The sequence below is a fragment of the Phoca vitulina genome, unplaced genomic scaffold, assembly GCF_004348235.1.
Source record: "Phoca vitulina isolate PV1807 unplaced genomic scaffold, GSC_HSeal_1.0 scaffold1, whole genome shotgun sequence".
Taxonomy (NCBI): Eukaryota; Metazoa; Chordata; class Mammalia; order Carnivora; family Phocidae; genus Phoca; species Phoca vitulina.
The window spans coordinates 82,824,284-82,841,793 of NW_022589704.1; the positions used below are offsets into that span (position 1 = coordinate 82,824,284).

At 36.7% G+C, this 17,510-nt stretch overlaps 1 protein-coding gene across 1 annotated transcript; it reads right to left on the reverse strand.

The window, feature by feature from the left end:
• Nucleotides 1–205: 205 nt before the first annotated feature.
• On the reverse strand, nt 206–949 carry LOC116645202 (transcription initiation factor TFIID subunit 9-like). The gene has a single exon (XM_032425288.1). It carries the CDS (start codon nt 947–949, stop codon nt 206–208), a length of 744 nt encoding a protein of 247 aa, XP_032281179.1.
• Between the last annotated feature and the right edge of the window lie 16,561 nt (nt 950–17,510).

Sequence of the window (17,510 nt, forward strand, 5' to 3'; positions counted from 1 at the left end):
AAGCAGAGGTCTTAATGGCCATGACAATTTATTTATTTATTTATTTATTTATTTATTTATTTATTTTTGAAAATACCCAGCATGCATGTTTAATCTCAGTACAATGGTTTCAAGACCAAGTATACATGTTACAAGCATCAAGGCTAGATTACAAATTATCATAGTCGTCATCGTCATCATCATCGTCATCATCATCATCATCTTCTCATTTTCCTTTCAATGCATTTGATGATTCATTGGCAGTATTTTGTGACGACACCATGTTAGTGGTAATAAGAATGTTTTTAGACCCAATTAATGATGGATTAATCAGAACATTCTGAACTGCGGATGTTGCAGGAATTGATGCTTTTACAGTTGGGGACTGTGAAGTGGGCATCTGTACTGTAAACCTTTGCCCTGTGAGGGACATTGGAGTCCCTACTTTAGTTGACACAGACATGGTTTGTGGGGTTGGTGTGCCAAGTGTGGGAGTACTTGGTCTGCTAGTAACTGAACCAACACTTAACCGTGGAACTGTTATTCTTCCCGCAGAAGTAGATGCCTTTTTTTGTAAAGACTTAAGTCTATAGTTTGGATCAGTCAGGCAGTATCTACCAGGTGGCAACCTGGGGCCTGAATATGGCTTGATTAATGGCAAAGGAGTTTGATTTCTTTGCCTTGCAATATCTAATAAAAAATCTCTTGGGGGAGGAGAGGTAAAAGACTGATCAGCATGACACTGGATGGCCAATCGCACATCATCTGCATCACCAATGGCTTTCTTAGCATGGCTTGAATAAATTTTTGCATCATCTAGAATTGTGGTCACATATCGGAAGGCAAACTCCAACATCTGATTTATAACTCTTGGCTCATATTCTGTAATCCCCATATCCTTCAGGATTTGTGCCATCATCTGTGCATCTTTTGGCATGCTCTTGGGAGAAGCCATCTTGCCAGACTCCATGATATCTGTTGATCAGACTTCTCGAGCTAAATCACCCACATTAATGTATTTCAGTCCTGATCTTGATGCAAGTTCTCTGCCTAGCGTGGTTTTTCCAACCCCTGGTGTACCGGTGAGCAGGATGTTCGGAAGCAACATGGTCCTCACCCGCGCTGGCTCCGGGCGTCTGGCCATGACAATTTATAACAAGAATCTAAGGACAGTGGATCAAGACCACCACCCCCGCCACTTGCAAAGAGAGAATCATCTCATCTCTGCCCCTCCAAAGTGCTTCAATTTCCCCACATATTAACTAGCATTCTACACCAAAACATGTGATAGTTATGTCAGCTTAGCCAGGCTATGGTGCCCAGTTATTGGATCAAACACTACTTTACATGTTGCTGGGAAGGTATTTTGTAGATGTGATTAACATTTATGATCAATTGACTTTAAGTGAATGAAATTACCCTCCATAATGTGGATGAGTCTTTTTATTTTTTTCCCAAAGATTTTATTTATCTATTTGAGAGAGAGAAAGTGAGATAAAGAGAACATGAGCAGGGGAGAGGTGTGGGGAGGGGAGGGAGAAGCAGACTCCACACTGAGCAGGGAGCCTGATGCCAGACTCCACCCCAGGACCCTGGGATCATGACCTGAGCTGAAGGCAGATGTTTAATGGACTGAGCCACCCAGGTGCCCCAATGTGTGGTGAGTCTTATCCAATCAGTTGAAGGCCTTAAGAGCAAAACCGAGATTTCTCAGATAAGAAAGAATTCTGCCTCAGGACAGTACCATAGACACCCTGCCTAGGTTTCCAATTTGCTAGCCTACCCTGTGGATTTGGTGCTCAAGACCGTGTCTTGACCTCTTTCCTGAGTCTCTTTGCAGCGAGTCTGCATTTAAACTGGCCAGCTCCCACAATTATTAAGCCAATTTCTTAAACTAAATCTCCCTCTCTTAATCTTATATAGAGAGAATATATACTATGTTTTTTCCCCACTTGAAAACTGAGACATTAGTTGTTACAATGTTACACAGCTACATGGTAGGGGAAATGAAATGTTAATTCAAACCTATCTGACCTCAGAGACTTGGTGCTTAGTCACTAAACTATATTGCAACTCAGAGCACCAAAGCCCAAAAGTCAACAAAGTAGGGTAAGAAAAGTCAAGGACTTGATGTCAAGACTCTTAAACTTCAATCAAGTTTTAAAAGCTACCAACCAAATGCCCTTGAGCAGCTCACTTCCCTCTTTTAGTTCCAGATTCTCTATCTATAGAGAAAAGAGCTGTCAATAATCTTGATATAAAGATAAAAATATGTCAACATATGAAAATTAAAGCATCACTTTTATTTTGTTATTTTCCAGATTAGAAGTCATATGCTGGGCTCTTTCTTCCACTGACTACAAAATGTCCTGGGATGTTGAACATTAAAATAACTCTTGTATCAGAAGAACTTAGTTATGGTACCCAGTGTCAACACAACCCTTTTTTAGTTATCGATATTAAGACAGGGAACGCTGGAACATTTTATCAGCATAGCAGCTTTGGGATAGCACCAATGTTTTCCTTAATCCTTCAGATTAAATTTTTGTGTGTGCTTGTGCATGCCCATTTAACATGTTAAAAATTGAGGATCTAAAAAGTTATGGGAAAAAAAAAAGTAAGGAAAGCAAGAACAGGACCAAATGGGTAAAACAAATAAACTGCAAAAAAACCACCGAAACAAAGAAAAAAAAAATCTTCAAAAAGCAATAAATACTATAGAACAGATCAAATGTTAGTGTTTAGTAAAGCAACGAGCCAGTTAAAAACCAAAATCATACTATGTCAAACACTGTGATAAAGCTGAGAAATGAGGAATCTTACCAAATTAGGGAACACCAGTCTCCTTATAGGGAAAATTTACCAAGTATCATTTCAAAAAAGTCCTTCACAACGTAGTAACTGACTGTTCAGAGTATTTTGAGTACATGTGAAAATATGTGTTCATGCACGGCGTTTCCATTATTCTTAAAGATGCAATATAGCTTCTTTACCTAAATAGCTCTGCTTTTCTTTCTTTCTTTAATTGATCAGTAGTACTGCCTTAAGGTGTATTTATACTCAGCAGAAGGAAAGGTAAGAATCCAGAAGCAAGAATGAGGAGAGAAGAAATGAACAACAACAACAACAACAGATATATATATATATATATATATATATATATATATATATATATATATATCTCAAAGGAAAACACAGGGGAAGCCAAAACAAAGAAACAGAGAAGGCAATTTATTTTAGCAATATGGTGAACTGTGGGGGAAAAAAAAACACTCAAATATGGCAACTTGCAGGGACAGAGCCAAGTGAGCTTACTGAGTCACTTTGTGTGAAAGTCAAATCATGACTTTAATAAATTTAAAGCACTGAAGTCCATTTGGCATATCAACTGTGTATGGCAAATGAAATTGTCTGTTTTGCTTCCATAGGGTCAAGATACTTGGGGGAGAAGATTAGGTAAATTGCCCCAAACACCAAGGGGGTTGTTAATTTTTTTATTGGTACATTGAGCTAATGCAGTTAACCATACAGATTCAGACTATAGACTCCTATGCACCCTCATATCATTGACGTTAAGAGGGAAAGGGTACGTAAAAGAGATAGATGGGAGTTGGGCTGGGAAAGAAAACTCAGCTTTGTGTCTTTGTTCTCAGGACAGGATAGAATGATATACTAACTAGTTTCCTCAGCTCATTCTGTAGTAATGTTTTTCAGACCTTAGCTCTTTCCTCCCTTCCCTACTACAAAGAGAGCATATGGCGCCACAGCCTTGCACAAAGAAAAGAAAACATGGTAGTAAATTATCTTAAATACACCTGAACTTATGATAGCCAGAGTCAAGCTTTGCCGAGATTTTCTTTTTCACATAATTCTAGATTTATTTTTGCCATTTAGAAGTTTATTTTGGCTGGAGTTGAAATTTAATTTGTTCTTCAAAGAAACATAACAATGGAAATACAAAGAGGAAGCTTTTGTTCACTCCCTGGGAGTTCTGAAAAGTAATAATTATAAAATGATAAGATTCTAAATGAAAATGTCACTTTGAAAGGTTGAGGTTGACAGCAGCACAGACCTATGTGAAGTGAAAAAAGTCACATTATATTCATGAACATAAATGTAACCAGATGATGTAATTTTACATCTTTTGATGATTTATTATATAAATGTTTCATAAGTTTGAAAAAATAAAATCCTTTCTAAAAATAAGTGTTCATTAGAAGTCTTAGAAAATAATACTTCTTTTGAAGAACAGTACTTACAAGATAGTATTCTTACTATTAAGAGACTTAATAGTAGATTGATAAAATGGTATCAACTAAGACAATTGATACACACACACAAACATTGAGTCAGAGAACAACACATTAATTACTTCAGAATTTTCGTTTATTTCCAGTCATGTCATTTGACCTGTGCTGCACAAGTTGCTCTGATCTCAGCCACTACACTGTGATTCCGTGTGTCCCTTAACTATATACACACAAACACACGCACACACACCACCCATGCCACACAAACATGTACAACCGCCACTATATTAAAAAAATGTTAGTATTTGAATAAATCAAAATTTTTTAAATAATTATACAGGCTGATTAGAGATAAGGAGCCGGCTTTTACCAAACAATATGGCCAGCAAGTCTTTTCTTGCTAGGAGTTTCTATGATGCTTTCTGTGTGGTGAAGTTAAGCTGGGTTGAGGAGAATGACTAACTTGCACAGACATTTTTCAGCTTTACCTTTCTAGATTCCTAATTTTTATTTTATTTTATTAAAGATTTATTTATTTGGGGTGCCTGGGTGACTCAGTCAGTTAAGCATCTGCCTTCGGCTCAGGTCGTGATCCAGGGGTCCTGGGATCGAGCCTGCATAGGGCTCCCTGCTTAGCGGAGAATCTGTTTCTCCCTCTCCCTCTGCCCATGCTTGTTCTCTCTCTCTCTCTCTCTGTCTCATGCGCTCTCTCTCCAGTAAATAAATAAAATCTCAAAAGATGTATTTATGTATTTGAGAGAGAGAGGGAGAGTGTGAGCAGGGGATGCAGCAGAGGGAGAGAATCTCAAGCAGACTCCCCGCTGAGTGCAGAGCCCAACGAGGGGCTCAATCTCACCTCCCTGAGATCATGACCTGAGCCAAAATCAATAGGCTTAACCAACTGAGCCACTCAAGCACCCCTACCTTTCCAGATTTCTAAAACATGTGTCTCTTGAGTCCTGTATGTATGAAAAATAAATGGCTCATTCATCTACACAAGAATGCACATGTGTGATGTATGCACACACATACACCCAAATGTTTATGTCTTAGAAATAAAATGTGTCATCTGTCTGCATGTATGAACCTTAACCACACTCCACTGAAGGAGCTCTGTAAATTTCAGAGTGCCAATTTGGTGTGCAAGCAGCAGGAGGGCTGGTTCCCTAATACTGTCACTGTCTTTAAAGTTGTCATTTAACATCTCCCCTTTATATCACTGACATAGGGATGTTTATTCCAGTCTGATTAACTTATAGATTTTCTTATGCTACAGAGAGACTCATGTTCCTTTAAAACCCTGTGGTTTCTCTCATCTGTATATGTAGCCTTTGATAAAGTAAGACAAATACATATGTCAAACTCCTCTAATTTGGGGCCCTCGGCATTAGTTGGTTACCCTCTGTGATGACAATTCTACTCAACATGTATTGCAGTTAGCTATAGGGTATGAGAAGCTTTAAGAGGAAATGTGGGTGTTGTGAGGGCAAACTTCGTCATGCTCCTCAAAAGAAAAGACCAGGTTACATTGTATGAAAAACGTGCTCTTCTATAGTTGCACAGACTTCCCTGAAACTTAGGGAGCTAAACCGGAGGAGTTTGCATTTTCAGTGATGCCTGCAGGAATTACATGCCATTATTTTAAGAAGGAGTTTCATTTTCTAATTTAACCTTGTAGGCAATTAACTGAATTTTTCATGTTATATGATTTGAAAATGTAAACAAATACCTATGATCATATGTAGAATCCAGTAAGGGTAGAGGACTACAGGTGGAAAGAACAATTTTTATTAAATATTTACACTATATGATTTTAACATTGACCTTAGTTTTGTCCCCAAATCAATTGTTCAGATCTGTTTTTATGTCAACTTACAAAACAATCAATATCCATAACAAAGCCTGTTAAATTTTAGTTAATATTCTTTCTTGGGATGTAATTATTTCCTTCATATAGACTTTTTTTGAGCTAATTTTGTTTGTTTACTTTTTAAATTTTTTTAAAGATTTTATTTACTTATCAGATTGAGAGAGAGATAGCGAGAGTGAACACAAGCCATGGGGAGAGGGAGAAGCAGGCTCCCCCCCACTGATCAGGGAGCCGGACATGGGGCTCAATCCCACGTCGCTGGGATCATGACCTTGAAGGCAGATGCTTAACCTACTGAGCCACCCAGGTGCCCTAAGCTAATTTTGTTTAGATTGTATTAAATCTACTTTATTCTGTAGAAATAGGAGAGTGCTTTTTCTTTTTGATAGTTTAGCATCTTCGATATTTAGAACTGAAAGAGGCCTCAGTGGTCACCTCACAGTACTGCCTCTTTTCATCGAGGGAAAAGCTGATGACAGGAAATTTGAAGTGATTTCTTTATCCTTAGAGCTAATGAATGGCAAGACCCAGCCTAGAGCCTCAGTTTCTGTTTCCCCAATTCAAAAGCTCTTCACCTTACTCCACACTTCCTGAGTTCGTTATCTTATTCCTGCACTTAGTAGAAATTAGAAAACTTTCAGAATGTGAAGAAGTCGTAGCTCAGTGAATTGTTTAAAAAAAAAAAAATCTGGTTTCCAGTCATCTCTCTGTGCATGCTGATTATCTGACACTGCACTAACTTATTTATCTCTCTAATTCATTTTTTTTTTTTCATCTCTAGAATGATTGGAGTAAGGCTTTTACCTCAGTGCCTGGCAAATGGCAAGTGCTTAATAAATGTAAGCCCTTGGTATAGCCGAGGTGTTGGAAAACTTTTTCTGTAAAAGGCAAGACTGTAGGTAGTTTAGACTTTCCAAGCCATTGACAAGCAGCCACAGACGATGAGCAAATGAAGGGGCTATGTTTCAATAAAACCTGATTTACAAAAATAATCAGTGGGGTAAATTTTATCCGTGGACAATAGTTTGTCAATTTGTAATGCAGTCCATAACTAGCAAATCAGTCTTGCTAGAATTAACCAAGTGGTAAAATGGTAAATACTATACAATTCTTTCGTTTTTTTCTGCAGAAACCCATATGGAAAAAATGGATACCTTGACAGTATACATACAAAAGGCTAATGTCAGTCATGTCATTACTTCTCAAGGATGTATTCAACTGTGTTTTATGGTTGCCTATTTAACCTGTCAAGACAAATAAACAAGGAACAGAAGATCAAAAAAATTAAAAAATACAGATGCAAACATGGACTTCACTTAAAATTCTATGCATATCAGCTTTCTGATTTTGTGATTTAATTGCTACAGTGGTCAGACCAGGTCATGAACACGGCGTCTTCACAGGACAATCTGATAAAATGTACTGAAAGAAAGAATGAGGATAAAAGGGTAAGTGGCAACCTAAACTAGAAAGCGATAATCCACATTTTTACAAAGTCTGAAATGAACAAAGTTACTCATAGAGTTAGCATAGATCGATGTAATAATTGACACATGTTCTGACAACTGGGTTATTTTGTCTCTGTTTCTGTTGACAGAAGTGTGGTTCAAATGAGTGATCCTCTAGTGTATGTCATGGTATGAAAGAGAGCTAAAATGAAGGAGGGTCAAAAATTCCACCTTGCAACTCTAGCCACATGTAATAATCAACACTTCCACCTTTCTAACAAATCATCACATGGATAAAGTATGTAAAGAAATCAAAGGAAAATTTACTAAACTGTCCAGCATCCATCCATCTTTCTTTGGGTAAAAGACAACACTAAATATCCTTTGGGAAGGCACCCCTTGCTTATTCTTACTACTATGGTATGGATAGAGTTAGCATATACCCTGATTGGCTTAAGCCGATCACTGAGGAGCATTCCCCACCCACAGACATTGGTTCAAAGATGTGTAGGTTCCATGCCAGTGGGAACAAGACAGTGGGGAGTTTTCTGAAATGCCTGGGAGGGAAGCAGGTGTCTTTCTTCCTGAAAGAATATAGAGGATGGAATTGCTGCCATCCCTCATCTCCCTTCCACATAATGTGGGAATGATGAGGGCAGTAGTTGGACCCTGTATCCAGGCAGTGGGGTATGCATTGTATGTAGAGACTTAAAATTAATTCTAAAACCTACTAAAAGAGTGTTTCTTATTATCACAGTTTGCCAGCAATTCTGGACAATGGCAAAGATAGAATAATTTTCCCACGGAGGGTAGACAGCTCCTCTTGTGCCCCCATCCTCCACCCCACCTTCTTGGTACCCACTGCTTCTTCCATACAGAGACTGAGACTTCCAGACAAAGGCCAAGAATAAAAGTACTCTAGCCTTAATATCATGCAGCTCTGATTCTGGCCATGCCAAAAATCAGCCTTGCCTCTGGATGTTCTGTTGCATGAAAACCAAAATTTCCTTTCCGCTTAAGCCAGTTTGGGTCCATTTTTCAAACACATGAATCCAAAGGTTATTTTTTTGTTTGTTTCCTATTTTAAATTAAAACTCTTGGTATCAAATTTATTGATATACGATTTAATGATTGTTAACCACTCATAACCTCATTTTACAATGTTTATATATATAGCGGTTACTAGAAAACTGGCATTTCAGGTATAGAACACATGATTATGCCTTTTATTAGAAATATCTTGTAGCTATTGCCTGGAACATTGTTCTTATATATTAAAGTTCCTTTAATCTTAAGAACGTACATAAACAGTTATTTTTAATCCATTTCATCTCATTGGACAGCAAACTGTTCCAAAACAAACATTGACACACACATTCAACTAATAATAACACACACACATATATACATATGTACACATACACACAGAGGGTCTGACTTTTGATCAGAGTCTATAAACTTTCTAAGACCACTATAAAGTTTCCTCTAGGCTAGACATCATTAAGAATATCCTTCAAATGAAATTATGCTATGTTCTTGTTTTGTCTAGGCATCAAAAACAGAAGTGTGTTCCATTTTGATTTTTAGCTTTAAGGTTTTTTTTGATATTATTGGGAAAAAATCCGGTAATAATTCTCTGCAACCTCTAAAGCATGCTCTTAGTGACCTACCCAGAGTAGTGAGAGATGGTCTGTGATAGCATCAGTCATCTGATTGTTATCTTCATCTTGAGGAAACTTGGTTTTAAGTTTCCCTTTAAATACTGGCTGATGCATGACTATCAGCCTATGCCCTTTGCCCAATATTTGACTAGCTCCAAAATATATGTATCAGCAATTAATAACCCTCTCAAAGTGCTATGAAATTAGCTTTCTGATTTTGTGATTTAATTGCTACAGTGGTCAGACCAGGTCATGAACACTGACTGCATCTTCACAGGACAATCTGATAAAATGTACTGAAAGAAAGAATGAGGATAAAAGGGTAAGCGGCAACCTAAACTAGAAAGCGATAATCCACATTTTTACAAAGTCTGAAATGAACAAAGTAATTTATCATATATCCTAATATTTCTACTATTAATTAGTAGTATTGAGATTGTACAACAAAGATTGTACCAAAACTGTATTTTTATTCAAAATTATAATAGCAATGCTTCTATGATGCTCCCTATGTGTCAAGAGCTATTCTAAGCATTCATATATATTAACTAAATAACTAACTGAAAGGGAAATACCATTATTATCATTGTTGCCTTTAAAAAGATAAGAAAACAGGCAGAAAGAGTTCAAATAATCTGTACATGGTCCAGAGCTAGTAAGTGGCAGACTTAGCATTTGAACTAGGGCAATCTGGCTTAGAAACTCATGTACGTAAAAATCATTCTGTTGTCTCTCAGTAAATACTTAAGGATTATACAGCTGCACTGAAGTGGAGTCTATTTGGGTTCTTGTTCTAGGTAAGGTGCTGTGGATACCCTGAATGTGACATAGACAAACTATAAAATCTGCACAGAATGTATGGAACCGCTATGGGTAATTCTACAAAGTAAAGAGTACTGGGAAGATTAGGGGGGAAATTGAAATATCAAAGAACTAACAGTGAATTTACCATTTCATTTTTTTTCCTCTGGTATCCTCCAACCTGATCTTAATGCAGTCAAAGCCAGAAGTGAGCACTAGGCTGTAGACAGGGAGAAGCTCTAGGAGAAGGCTTCTGGTTCTGGTTTGAAAAGCAGGAAAGGGGATGCCTAACACGCAGAAGAGTGTGGATATCCCTCAGCTTTCTTTTGTCTTTTCTTTCTTCCATTAAAAAAAAAAAAAAAAAAAATCATTCTATTGTGTACCAGCCCAAATCAATCCAATCATGACAATGGCAGTGAGGGAGGCCCAGTGGGGCCACAACTCAGAAGAAGGGGAATCTTCTTCTCTGATTAAGGGAGCTGTGATCCCAAGGAGGTAGCACACCTCTGACGTGTTTTTTTTGTTTTTTGTTTTTTTTCTTTCTCTCTGTCTCTCCTCTTGCCTCTTGGACCCAGATGTGGGTACAGCCCTGAATGGGCACAGTAGAACAGAGCTATCAAATCCCCAGATTACTGGTCAGAGGATCAAACAGGGGACCCTAGACACCTAGAGAGTATTGAGGAGATCACGATGAGGGAGGAGCTCAGAAAAGGAATACTGTAAAATTCTTTATAAACCCTTGGGCTCACCTCCAAGCTGAACACAAGTGAATCTAATTCTAATCAGCATAAAAAAATACGTGAGAAGTCAATTGACAGACCAGAGCTGGGCCCAGACTGCCCAATGAGTGGCAGACACTTGAGACAACTCCAAACAGAATTTGAAAAGATTTGAAAACTATACTGAAATTGGAACCACTGCCTATAGAAGACAGTATGGAACTTATAGCCTTAAACTAACCATATCAACTTCTTTAAAGAAAAAAAAAAAATTAGTATTTGCCACAGGATTTAAACAAGCTTCAGTGACTTGTAACAATATTTGAAAGATCCAAGTATAATTCCAAATCAGTTGGCATGCGGAGAACCAGGACAATCCCCACTCATACGGGAAAAAATTAACAGATACCAATGGTAAAATGAAACAAATTTTGGAATTAAGCTACAAAAGTTTTAAAAGGGCTATTATAAAAGTACTCCAACAAACTCCAATTGCAAATATCTTAAAATCAATGGGAAAATAGAAAACCTCAGAAATAAATAAATAAATAAATAAGATATATGAATATCTGAATGAATTAGAGATGACCCAGTGGACATGATGATGGATCAGTAGAAATTACCTAGTATGAACAAATGAAAAAAAAAAAAATCATGGAAAAAATTGAACAATTCCTGAAAGATCTGATATTCATGTCATCAGAATCCCAGAAAAGAGGGAAAAAAAAAAAAAAAAAAGAATGTGATGCTAACAAATCATTTAAAGAAATAATCGTTAACTATTCCAAAGTTTGGCGCAAGATTTAAAGCTACAGATAGCAGAAGCTAATGAAAGCCTAAACAGGACAAAGACAAAAAGATATATTCCCAGAAACATAATAAAACTGTTAAAACTGAAGACAAACAAAAAATATTGACAGTAATCAGAGAAAAATGACATTATCCATAAGGGGAACAACAATACACATAATTATGGGTTTCTCATTAGAAATCAAGAGGGTCGGGGCACCTGGGTGGTTCAGTGGAGTAAGCGTCTGCCTTCAGCTGAGGTTATGATCCCAGGGTCCTGGGATCCAGCCCTGCATTAGGCTCTCTGCTCCCTGGGGAGCTTGCTCCTCCCTCTCCCTCTGCCCCTGCTTGTGCTCTCTCTCTATCTCATTCTGTCAAATAAATAAATAAAATCTTAAAAAAAAAAAAAAAAGAAATCAAGAGGGCCAGAAAGAAGTGAAACAATATTTTTAAAGTGCTAAAAACAAAACCGAACTGTCAACTGAGAATTCTATAGCCAGCAAAAATATTATTCATGAAGGAAGATAAAATAAAACCATTCTCAGATAAAGGAAGCTAAGCCTGCTCTTAAAGTATTGGTAAAGAAACATCTTTATACAGAAGGAAAATGGTAACAGAAGAATGTCTGGAACATCAAGTAGAAAACAAGTCTCACAAATAGTAAGATTCCAGATAATATAATATATTGTTTTTCTCTTAAATTTTTAATAAGACATTTGACCATTGATAGTGTGTGTGTGTGTGTGTGTGTGTGTGTGTGTAATTATAACATGAAGGGACAGGGAAAAAGACATCTATATATTGTGATAAGTTTTCTATATTCAATTTGAGGTGAGTGTAGAACTCAACACTTACCCACATAGATGCAAATATACAAAGAAACTTAGTAAAAAAAAAAAAAAGAAGATAAATTGCAATCCTATATAATGTTCAAATAACATGTAAAAACACAAGAAATGGGGAGGGCGCCTGGGTGGCTCAGTTGGTTAAGCAACTGCCTTCGGCTCGGGTCATGATCCTGGAGTCCCGGGATCGAGTCCCACATCGGGCTCCCTGCTCGGCAGGGAGTCTGCTTCTCCCTCTGACCCTCCTCCCTCTCATGCTCTCTGTCTCTCATTCTCTCTCTCTCTCAAATAAATAAATAAAATCTTTAAAAAAAAAAAAAAAAAACACAAGAAATGGGGAAAAAGTTTCAGAATACAGAGGGAACATTTAGAAAACAAATAATAAAATGGTAGGTTTAATTTCAAATATATTAATAATAAATGTAAATGTTCTAAACAAACCAATTAAAAGACATAGATTGTCAGAATGGATTAAAAGTAATGGGTTAAATATTTGCAATCTACATCAAATTTACTTTAAATATAATGATATAAGTTGGGTAAACATAAAATCATGGATGAAATTATACTATGCAAATATTAATTTAAAAAAGTTGGAGGTGACATCAGTAAAAATGGCAGAATAAACACCTCCAAAAATTATGTACTTCATAAAAGCAATGAGAAAAGTGACAAAACTGTAAAAATTAACTTTTCAGAATGCTAGAAATTAGCCAAAAGCTATAGCAACCGAGGGGGTATTTACTTAAGAAAAAATGGCTGAATCTCATTGAGATTAGCAAGCTTGGTGATATTTTAACTTGTCCTATTCCCGATCACCTCTCTCCAGCTTGGCGGTTGTCTTGAAAACTGACAGTGGCAATCACAAAGAAAACAGCATCCTGGCAAACACTGAGGAGGGAGAAATGGGCTGGAGCTCTTTCCACACCTCATTCCCAGAAAATGTCATAATTTGACCTGTCAGGTGATACCCTGGAAGTCTCCATTTGCAAGGTTGTTTTAATTTGACCTGACTCAGATCTCCTAGTGTGAACAGCCTTTTTTCCAGGGGCATTTGTTGAAAGCAATTAGATGCAATTGATGGAATGCATGGCTGCCTGAGGAAGTGGATAACAGTAGGAGCACAGGATAGGCTACCCAAAAAAGCTTTAAAGAAAAAGCTGGACAATGAGATGACCACAGTGGCTTTGTAGCTCCAAGATATTACTGGGAATCTAGAAGACCATGTGCAAGCATAGGAGTACATGCTCAGGTCTAAATGCATCTGCAGAAAATATCTGAGAAGGCCCTAAGCCCTCACTTTGAGTTAAACTTGAGGCTCCGCTCAAGCAGGAAGTGAAGACATACCAAATCAAACTGCTGAAAGACGAAGACGAAGAGAGAACTTTGAAAACAACAAGTGAGAAGCAATTCAACACTTACAGATGACCAGGGTTAATTCACTAAGAAGATACAGCAATTCTAAATGTGTATATTTGTAACAACAGACCTTCAAAATACATGAAACAATGACTTACAGAACTGAAAGAAGAGATATAAGTATCTACAATTATAGTTAAAGACATCAACACTTCTGTATTATTTTCCTAGGGTTACCATAACAAAGTACCACAAATTGGGTGATTTAAACAACAAAAATGTATTGTCTCACAATTCTGGAATAAAGAAGTCTAAGACCAAGGTGTCAGCAGGTTTGCTTCCTTCTCTTGGCTATGAGGGAGAATTTGGTTCATGCCTCTTTTCTAAGCTTCTATGAATTTGCTGGCAATCTTTGCCATCCCTTGGCTTTCAGTCTCTTCACATGGCCTTCTCTCTGTGTATGCGTCTGTCCAAATTTCTCCTTTTATAAGAATACTATTCATATTGGATTAGGGTCTCACCCTATCCAGTATGACATCATCAGAATTAGTTACATCTACCGTGACCCTGTTTCTGAATAACATCATGTTCTGTAGCACTGGGGGTTAGGCATCCAACATAGCATTTTGGTGGAATACAACTGAACCCATAACAATTCCACTCTCAGCAACAGATAAAAATAGTAAACAGAAACTCAGCAAAGGATACATAAGAACTGAACCATCAACCAACTGTATCTAATAAACATTTATAGATTTTTCTTTTCAACAGTAGATAGACAGACACACACGCACACACACATATTTACAAATATGTATGTAGAATTAACGAAGATGAACCTTGTCATGGGTAACTAAAAAAAAAAAAAAATCCATGGGTTAAAGAGAAATCCAAAGAAAAATTAAAACTCTTTTGAACTAAAAGAATATGGAAAAATAACAGAAAATTTTTGTGATGCTGATCAAACAAAGTTTGGAAGGAAATTTGTAATAGTGAATATTTTCTTTATAAAAAGAACACTGAATTCATGTTAATTATCTAGGCTTCCATGTTAAAAAAAAAAAAGAAACAAAGCAAACATAAATTAAGCAGATTAAGCAAATAATAAAGATAAAACCTACCTCTTAAAAAAAAATAAATCTCGGGCACCTGGGTGGCTCAGTTGGTTAAGCGACTGCCTTCGGCTCAGGTCATAATCCTGGAGTCCCGGGATCGAGTCCCTCATCGGGCTCCCTTCTCAGCAGGGAGTCTGCTTCTCCCTCTCCCGCTCCCCCCTCTTGTGCTCTCTCTCTCAAATAAATAAATAAAATCTTTAAAAAAAAAAAAAATCTCTAGCAATATTGACTGTGAAAAAAGAGAAAAGATACAATTTACCTATATCAAAAATTAAAGAGATGACATCATTACTATTTCCACAGACATTAAAGGAACATAAGAAACTACTGTGAAAAACTTTAAAGATATAAATACATCAACTTAGTATAAGATTTACTGATTTCTCAAGAAACACAATTTACCAAAAACTCACACAATATGAAATAGGTAATCATAATATTTCCAGAACTATTACAGAAATTGTATTTATACATTAAAACTTTCCAAAAACAGCTATCACCAGGGGCACCTGGGTGGCTCAGTTGGTTAAGCGACTGCCTTCGGCTCAGGTCATGATCCTGGAGTCCCTGGATCGAGTCCCACATCGGGCTCCCTGCTCAGCAGGGAGTCTACTTCTCTCTCTGACCCTCCCCCCTCTCATGTACTCGCTCTCTCTCATTCTCTCTCTCTCAAATAAATAAATAAAATCTTTAAAAAAAAACAAAAAAAACAAAAAAACAGCTATCACCAGGCCTAAATAATTTTGCTGGTAAATCTGAACAGATTTTTAAAAAGAAGTAACACAAATTCTACACAACGTCTTCCAGAAAATAAAAGAAAGAACATTTCCCCACTTATTTTATGAAGTTTCATTACCCTGATACCCAAATCAGATAAAACCGTTTTTTTTTTTTTAAAAAAAAAACCCAAAAAACAGGGATGCCTGGGTGGCCTCAGTCCATTAAGCACCTGCCTTGGGCTCGGGTCATGATCCCAGAGTCCTGGGATCGAGACCCACATCGGGCTCCCTGCTCGGCGGAGAGTCTGTTTCTCCCTCTGCCTGCCGCTCCCCCTGCTTATGCTCTCTCTCTTTTCTGTCTCTCTGACAAATAAAATAAATAAAATCTTAAAAACAAAACAAAACAAAAAAAACTATAGGCCAATCCCTCACCAATCCCTGACCAAATGAAGTTTATCCTGGAAATGCAAGGCTGGGTAAATTCTCAGACAATCAATGTAATCCACCATAGTAATAATCTAAATTAGAAAGCCCAAATGATCATATAGATTGGTGCAGGTAAAATATTTTTAAAATTAATTATCCTTTTATGATAAAAACTCTCAGTCAATTAGGAATGGAAGAGAATCCTGAATTTGATAAAGGACATCTACAAAAACTCACAGGTAACATCTTATTTAAAGATGAATTCTTCCTTGCTAAGATCAGGAACAGACAAAGATGTTCTCCACTCTGTCTACTCCCATTCAACAGCACACTGGAAGTCCCAGCTGGTGTTGAAAGAAATAAAAAGGTCTCATGATTAGAAGGAAAGAGTAAACCTATTCTTATTCATAGGCAACATAATGGTCTACATGTCAAATTCCATGAAAACCACAAAAATATTCCTAGAGCTAATAAACGAATTAACATCTTTGCAGGATAAAAGATCAACAACAAAAATCAAGTAAATTTCTTTTATTATCATACATAAAAATGTATATGTATAAAATTCATTAAAGAATTAAATGAAGCAAAATGTATAATTGAAACCCAAATTAAATTATCAATGCCCAAATTAGTAATATTAATTTATCAATGTCACAAATATATACAGGATCTGTGGCTGGAAACTATAAATCTTGAAATAAATCAAATAAGAGTTAAATAAATTGAGAGATATATAATGTTAATGGATTGGAAAAGTCGACATAGTATTAATGTCAATTTTCCTCGAGTAATTTATAGATTTAATGCAATTCTATTTAGAATCCCAAAACAATTTCAGATAGAGTTATATATAACTCTTGGTTATATATATATATGAGATATGCATATACAATATGTACATATAAAATACTGCTTAATGAATGAAAACATAAACAATTGACTGGAAGAAAATATTTACAAATCACATGTTCACCAAAGGACTTTTATTCATAATAGTAAAGTTCAACTGTAGGAACACAAACAACTCAATTAAAAACTGGGCAAGAGGGGTGCCTGGGTAACTCAGTCAGTTAAGTGTCTGCCTTTGGCTCAGGTCATGATCTCAGGGTCCTGGGATGGAACCCCGCATCGGGCTCCCTGCTCAGCGGGGAGTCTGCTTCTCCCTCTCCTTCTTCCTCTGCTCTTCCATCTCCCCCTGCTTGTGCTCTGTCTCTCTCAAATAAATAAAATCTTAAAAAAAAAAAAAAAAAAAAAAAACCTGTGCAAGATACTTCAACAGGTACTTTAGCAAAGAGAATATGCAAATAAAAAAATACATAAATAAAAAGATATTCAATATTATCGGTCATTAGGAAAATGCAAATCAAAACCACAATAAGATACAGATACACACCTATTAGAATGACGATTAAAAAAAATACTGGTAATATCGAGTGCTGGCAAGGATGCAGAGAAACCAGAACTCATATATTGCTAATGGGAAAGGAAAATGCTTTCCAGGAAATGCCCGGGAAAATGGTTTGACA

Excerpts from the sequence above, each read along its gene's own strand:
- LOC116645202 (XM_032425288.1), bottom strand. The coding sequence starts at position 949 with ATGGAGTCTGGCAAGATGGCTTCTCCCAAGAGCATGCCAAAAGATGCA.